Here is a 6350-nt window from a genome sequence, read left to right on the forward strand (position 1 = left end):
GTCTGAGGTTGGTTGAGGTATTTAGGCAGACCCTCCAGTATAAGCGTTCACCAGAGCCATGCCCACCTTCCTCACCTGAAACAAATAACAGCATCCGCAGAATTAGCGATTAAGGAAATCAACTGCATACTTTGAAATAACAAGTCTTTGAAACATCATTACAGCACAGTTCAGAAAAGTTCTCTTTGGCAAGAATTTTTGAATTTAAAAAAAGTGAGAGTGAGGTCTCCAACATTGGACATTATACTCAAAAAGCTGTATACAGTAGGTGAGTTTGTTTCTATCGGTAATCTGATAAATATTGGTACAGAGATGTTTCTCCATCTAAGAATCGTGTCACCTAGATGGATGTAAACATTAGTGACATAATGAGGAGACACAAACCTGATCACTCTCTTTTTTCCCGGTCTCGCACTCCCTTGCGAAGGTTTCACAGTTGTCAGACACCAGGTTGTAACTGGTTTCACCTTCTCGGGCCTCTGCATTCTGCACCACCCTCTCTGCCGAGTAACGGCTCTCCTGTGGCCGGTTGTGAATAGTGACGCTGTCATAACGCCCTGCCACCCTGGCATAGCTTTCACTCTTAACCTATAAACAAAAAGTTATCATATGATAACTAGTAGCTGACCGAAAACGAAACTGTATATTGGGTACAGTGTCAGTAGAATTACCATTTCTCCTAAGAAATTACCTTAATAATGCTGAGATCTCTAGACATGCATGTGAACATGAATAATAGATTGCATGTTGATCATAATGAGCCGCCAGGGAAGTAAAGGAATCCACTAGAATCTATCTTGAAATACCAGTATTCACCTTACATCTTTCTCACAACTCCAAGCCAATACTTTCAATTCATCCGCATGTACTACGTACATGTAGGGTGGTTCGCAGGCTTGGAGTTTTCATCTAGCCAAGGTGTCATCAGTTTGTAAACTCGCTACTTTGCACTAGCTCTAAAATCAACCTCTTGAGTGGAAAAGTCTTTAACCCCCAGTCGTTTGGGGGCAATTGGATAACGACCCCTGTGATGATACGAACAATTTCAAGATCATAAAAATACCTCTGATTTGTTGGACTTTCCAGAGCCAGACGATAGATGTGTCCTTTTTGGCCCAGTCTTGTGGATGACTTTGTCGTCTTCCTTATTGTAGATACCGTAGTGACTGATCTGTTGTCCACCCAAGGAGGTTTTGAAACTCTTTGGTCCATGGTCAAATTTCAGAACGTCGCCGTGATCAGGCCTCGACTTTCCTTTTGCCCCGCTCATGCTGCTGGAGATTAACCAAGGGACTCTTCTCACATGCAAAAACCACACCAGGTATGACAGCTTGTTTATACCATGCCACGTAGTCAGGTTACCATTTCCCGGATATGGGCATTCCCCCCATGTCACACCTGCCCAGGTAACCACCATCCAATTACAGTTCACCTGACAAATGTTACCTGCGACACAGACCAATGACCAAACAGTTAACCGTTGCAGCTTCCTTCTTTCTGCATGGGAAATGTAGAGGTAGGTTGTCTGAAGCAATATGCTGATTCATTTAGTCCTATTCATGGATGATGACATGTTTAAAGGGCCTTTTAAATTACTGTTACCTACTTAGGCTAGGAAATAGCACTAGCTGACTGAATGTTTGCAGTCAGCAGGGTTCACAAAGACACAGTTAAGTTTCACAAATAGGAAAGAATGGCCAACAACGCAGAAAATGAAAGTAGAAGAACACACAAGAGTGATCATTAAACACCTGTAATTCTACCTGAAGGCTGAAAACACAGTCTATAGACTCCGGAAAAAGCTTCCCAAAATTTCCCATTTACTCTGCAGTCATAGCGTGCCTGGAAGTTAGAATGTAACCTACATAAAGCTTTCTTAAGTTCACTTCCTGAAAAACAGGTTGGGACAGTTTATCCTCACTTCGGGACAATTGAAATTTATTTTTGGAAGAGTGTTGGGACAATAGGAAAAAAAAAGTGAATTTCAAGGCCTGACTAGTGAGTAGAGACTTCTGTTACATATCAGGGATTCTCAAGAAAACAATTAAAGTGCCTGTGATACCAAAATTGTCTTCTCATCAGTAACAAAAAATAGTGGAACTCAATGAACATAAAGATACCACACATACACCCTTTTGATGGTATTGAATATTGAACCATAAAGAATCACACTTCCAGCTCAGGTCAGCATTCCTGCCACCAAGTCTTGAAAGTTCACCTGGTTTAACTTGTAGATAAGTGAATTTTGTTTCAAAACATGCATGTTTTTGCTATCTATAAGGCAATGTTAGAGTGCTACTTCAAATTGTTGTGTGGTGTTTTTTTCAGTACTACTTAGTTATCAAGTGAGGTCAGTATGTAGATACATTCAAGTCTTTAGTTTAACTTGACATCATGACACTTTATTTCAAACAATATTTTTTAAAAGATAGCACATACATACAATGATACATACATTAATTTTGTTATTCAACTGCTAACCATGTTTACTGTAAAGCCTGTTTTCATGAGTTATTCTAGGATGAAAATGACTACAGCACATTCAGCATATTTTGTACATGTATACATACTTATAGGAAAAACAAAGAGCAATGGCAGAATAATGTACACATTATATTTACAGTAACTGTAGTTATAGAACTTTTATATGAAATCTTTTGTGGTCAGATTACAGATGATGTGTTTATGTTTTGTAATACATGTACAAGTATAATTTTGCTCTCAAATTTTGTTTCACTTCTCAATGTCAAATGCAAGACTGCCAAACAATGCTACATGTATGCCCTTGAATGTACCAAAGCTATATAACGTTACCCCAATTTTGTACAACACACATTACTGTAAGCATAGTTTGAATGTTCTAAGTATTCTAAGCATATGTTCTTTATCTATTTATGTGTATTTTTTTCTGTGTGTGTCAATAAAGCTGTCATTTAAACGTTCATACAGTCCATCTAGTCTGCAAAACTTGCATGTTACTTATTAGGATGTTGCCTACATATACCAAACAATATCATATATATTACTATGTATACACATCTAACATTATGCCTTGTGATTGACAGTTGTGTGATCCATCTCTTCTTGAAAGTTATTGTCACCTGTTCTTTTCACGGTCGATGAAGCACATACACATGTTCTCCCTTCCCATGAGCAGTACAGCGCCGCCCTCTGGGTGCCATCTCAGGGACTGCACTAGGAAGGACGCTATGAGGGAGACAAAAATCCAGATCAAAAGATTGAGAACATTCTTTTTTTTTACTTCTTACTTTGTACTTTATGAAAACAAACTTTTATCTTGTATGTTTTTTTGTTTGAACCATTCTTATTCATGAGAAGCAAAGATCTGCCTCCAGGCCACTTTTCATTGAGGTTATGAAGAAAGAGGTAAGGGTCAGACAAAATATGTAATGTTAACAAAGATACAGTTTACATCATTTTAAGTCCTAAGAAATCTAAATACACGTTTTTAGACATATGTAGTACAACATACAAGTCCACATCATTTGAGTTCTTGATATCTTTGTTGCTAAAAAACGTAATAAAAAATTTGAAGGTCAAATGTTGACTCTCACCTTCGACAGGTACATCCACAGACAAGGCCCCTGCAGGTGACCACATGTAGACTTTGTTGGTGCCTGTACAGAAGGCTAGTCTGGGCTGACAGGGGTCCCACTCCACATGTTGACAGGCGCTGCCTGCAGCAGGATGGCCACCTGTGCCAACTGTCGGATGTCCCAGATCCACAGCGCACACGGCATGTTGTCTAGGAAGAGGGAGAGAGGGGTAGCCATATTACTTTAAGGGTAAAATAAGGTACAGTCAAACATACCCAAGAAGGTCACCCAGGGAAAGGTCTTCTTGGACAGGTGGCCTTCTTAGGCAGGTCACTTACTAATGCTTGCACCTGTGCCCCCCAAAAACATGAGCACTGGGAAAAAAGTGGTTGTTATGAACAGGTGGTCAGCTTGAAGAGGTGGCTGCTTGGGCATATTTTTGACTGTACATTGTAAACTCGGGCAACAGAAACTATTTCCTTTCTCTTAATTGCTTTGCTGCCATTTCAAGGATGAAAAATTAGCAAGATGAAAACAAAAGAAAACACCTTTTGAAACAACTAGTATAGAAATTCCACAACTCCTTCTACTTACCATTTCTGGTAACGAGATACTTGCTGTCAGGACTGAAGGCAGCCAGACTGACTCCGATCTTAGGGTTGGCCTTCTCTGGGTCAGCCTTCACAACAGGAACCTGGGCTGGCCGCTCTGAGATCACCTCATCTGGAGGAAGGTACAAGGTTTGGACTTTGGACATATATGTTTTAGCACAATTAAAGAAAAAGGTAAAGGTAGCCCCATACCCCTTTTGAGGTCGTAGGGGCAGTGGGTTGTCAATCCCATGTCTTAGGTATTGGGAGGCAGAGTCCATCCCTCTCTTTCAACTGCCTTGTACCTCCCCAACCAAAGTCAGATACCCATTTTACAACTGGGTGAAGTGATGAAACTTGTGTAAAGTGCCTTTTCCAAGGACACAATGTCTTGCCTGGAATGCTAGGAACCACTTTGACATTCAACACCATAAGCAGTTTAGGCTATTAGGCTAGTACAGCAATAATTTCCTGACTTCTGTGATACCTACTTAGAACATAATATGTACACATACATGTACCTCAAACATGTGTTGGCTCAAACTCAAACATAGAGACATGAAAACTGAGCAGAACTCACAGTGGCTGGATCCTGTGAACACAGCTCCACCAGGAGGGTCCACTTCTCCCTGCAGACGGGGGAGCTTCTTCTCTATCTCTTTGTAAACAACCTGGAGGACAGAAGATATCGGGAAATCAAAAGGTGTTGGTTCTCTATCAAAAAAAAAAAATACCGGTTTTCTTCATCTATCAGTGATCATCTACAGAGAGAACATTCCACTTTAACTTATATCAACATTTCTCGGTCAATATTTCATGAAAAAGGAAGAGAGTTGAATAACTCACTGAATGTCTTTATGTGATAGGAACTGAGTCATACTCACAGCCTTGCCTTCCACCAGGGGAGGGTGGGGGAAATCGATGATCACCTTCCAGGTCAGGTGATTTAGCAAACGAACCTACAAGTTCAACAAAGAAAAAACTCATTGACATAGTTCTAACCTTAACTACCACTTGCTGGCTGTAATGTCATGGTGGACACTCATACACAAGGAATCTGATAGATGAAAAATAACAGATAAAAACTACAGCCCAACCTTTTCATCGAAGCTGCCGACAGCGAGGAACTGGCTTGATGGTGACCAGGAGACAGACTTGATGCCGAGTGCCCACTCATACGCACTGTAGGCAGACAGGCAGCGCCCATCCAGGGAGTACAACAGCAGTTTGTACTGGAGACAGGCAGAATCAAACATGAACTACAAAGGTACCTACTCAAAACCTTTTATTTGCTGAAAAGTTTTTGAGATGCATGTCAGAGAAATACACGAATATGTAACTATTAACGTGATGAAACGTAGGTCCAGAATACTGAGTAACTGCAGCAAACAGAAATATTATTTTGAGACCCGGTGCTTGAAATAAATAAGTCTCTTACAGTTACACTACAGGTTTTACTACTCTGTTGGAGGCAAGGGAAACAAAGGAGAAACTCACATCTAGAATGGAGTCCCAGACAGCCAGAGCTCTGCCATTAGGAGCCCACTCTATCCCTGCCAGGTCTTTGGTGTCTGTCTCAAAGTGCTGGGAGGCAAAAAGTTCATTTACTACTACATGTACTACTGCTAATTTAGATGTGTCATAATAACACTAGACATTAGGAATTCGAAATGGTTCTGTTAGTCACATACATGTATTGTATACAGTGTACATTTTCAATTTGTATAATCTTCTCCTGAAATGGAAAAGACTGTCTGACCAGTGCAAATACCTTTGCTACCTGCACGAGTGGCTTATAACAGCCTTCAGAAGCAGCTGGAAAGAGTAGAAATTGGCCAAATAGACAGATAACATGTCAGGGGTGTTGATCAGCTTAAGGTGTACAGTTCAGGAGTAGTTAAATGTACATACATGTATGTACTAGTACTATTTTGCCAATTTCTACTTCTTCCTTCTGAAGCCTGGTACAGGTTAATCCCAATGCTACTAAGTAAATATGCTACGAAACTTCCTCTCCATATAAGAAATGTTCCATTTTGAGGACTGCAATTTCGACAATCTCTTGAGTCTCCTGAGACACCCCACCTTCATAAGCTGCCACTGTTTACAGGAGAAGACACTGATGTAGTCCTTACAGTCTCTCCTCTCCGCCAGGGCCATGTACGAACCATCTCGGGTGAAGTCTAACACTACAGGGAACAGA

The 6350-nt window shown here is 40.6% G+C and overlaps 2 protein-coding genes across 2 annotated transcripts; both read right to left on the bottom strand.

Moving 5' to 3' along the window:
* Position 1: 1 nt before the first annotated feature.
* LOC109475746 (HRAS-like suppressor 3) lies at positions 2-1358 on the bottom strand. The gene is made up of 3 exons (XM_019776511.1): positions 1064-1358; positions 385-588; positions 2-75 (listed from the first exon to the last, which is right to left on the bottom strand). Exons 1-3 carry the CDS (start codon positions 1268-1270, stop codon positions 22-24), a joined length of 465 nt encoding a protein of 154 aa, XP_019632070.1. The 5' UTR covers positions 1271-1358; the 3' UTR covers positions 2-21.
* Positions 1359-2610: 1252 nt separating this feature from the next.
* Positions 2611-6334, bottom strand: LOC109475735 (WD repeat-containing protein WRAP73-like; the record flags this gene model as incomplete). Its single annotated transcript, XM_019776502.1, is given in 9 exon segments — positions 2611-3207; positions 3576-3686; positions 3689-3766; positions 4152-4280; positions 4728-4818; positions 5032-5106; positions 5245-5379; positions 5645-5731; positions 6233-6334. Coding segments are annotated over 9 exon segments (918 nt in total), but the record flags the coding sequence as incomplete, so codon positions are not given.
* Between the last annotated feature and the right edge of the window lie 16 nt (positions 6335-6350).

Source organism: Branchiostoma belcheri, unplaced genomic scaffold, assembly GCF_001625305.1.
Source record: "Branchiostoma belcheri isolate BF01 breed outbred unplaced genomic scaffold, Haploidv18h27 scaffold1031, whole genome shotgun sequence".
Classification (NCBI taxonomy): domain Eukaryota; kingdom Metazoa; phylum Chordata; class Leptocardii; order Amphioxiformes; family Branchiostomatidae; genus Branchiostoma; species Branchiostoma belcheri.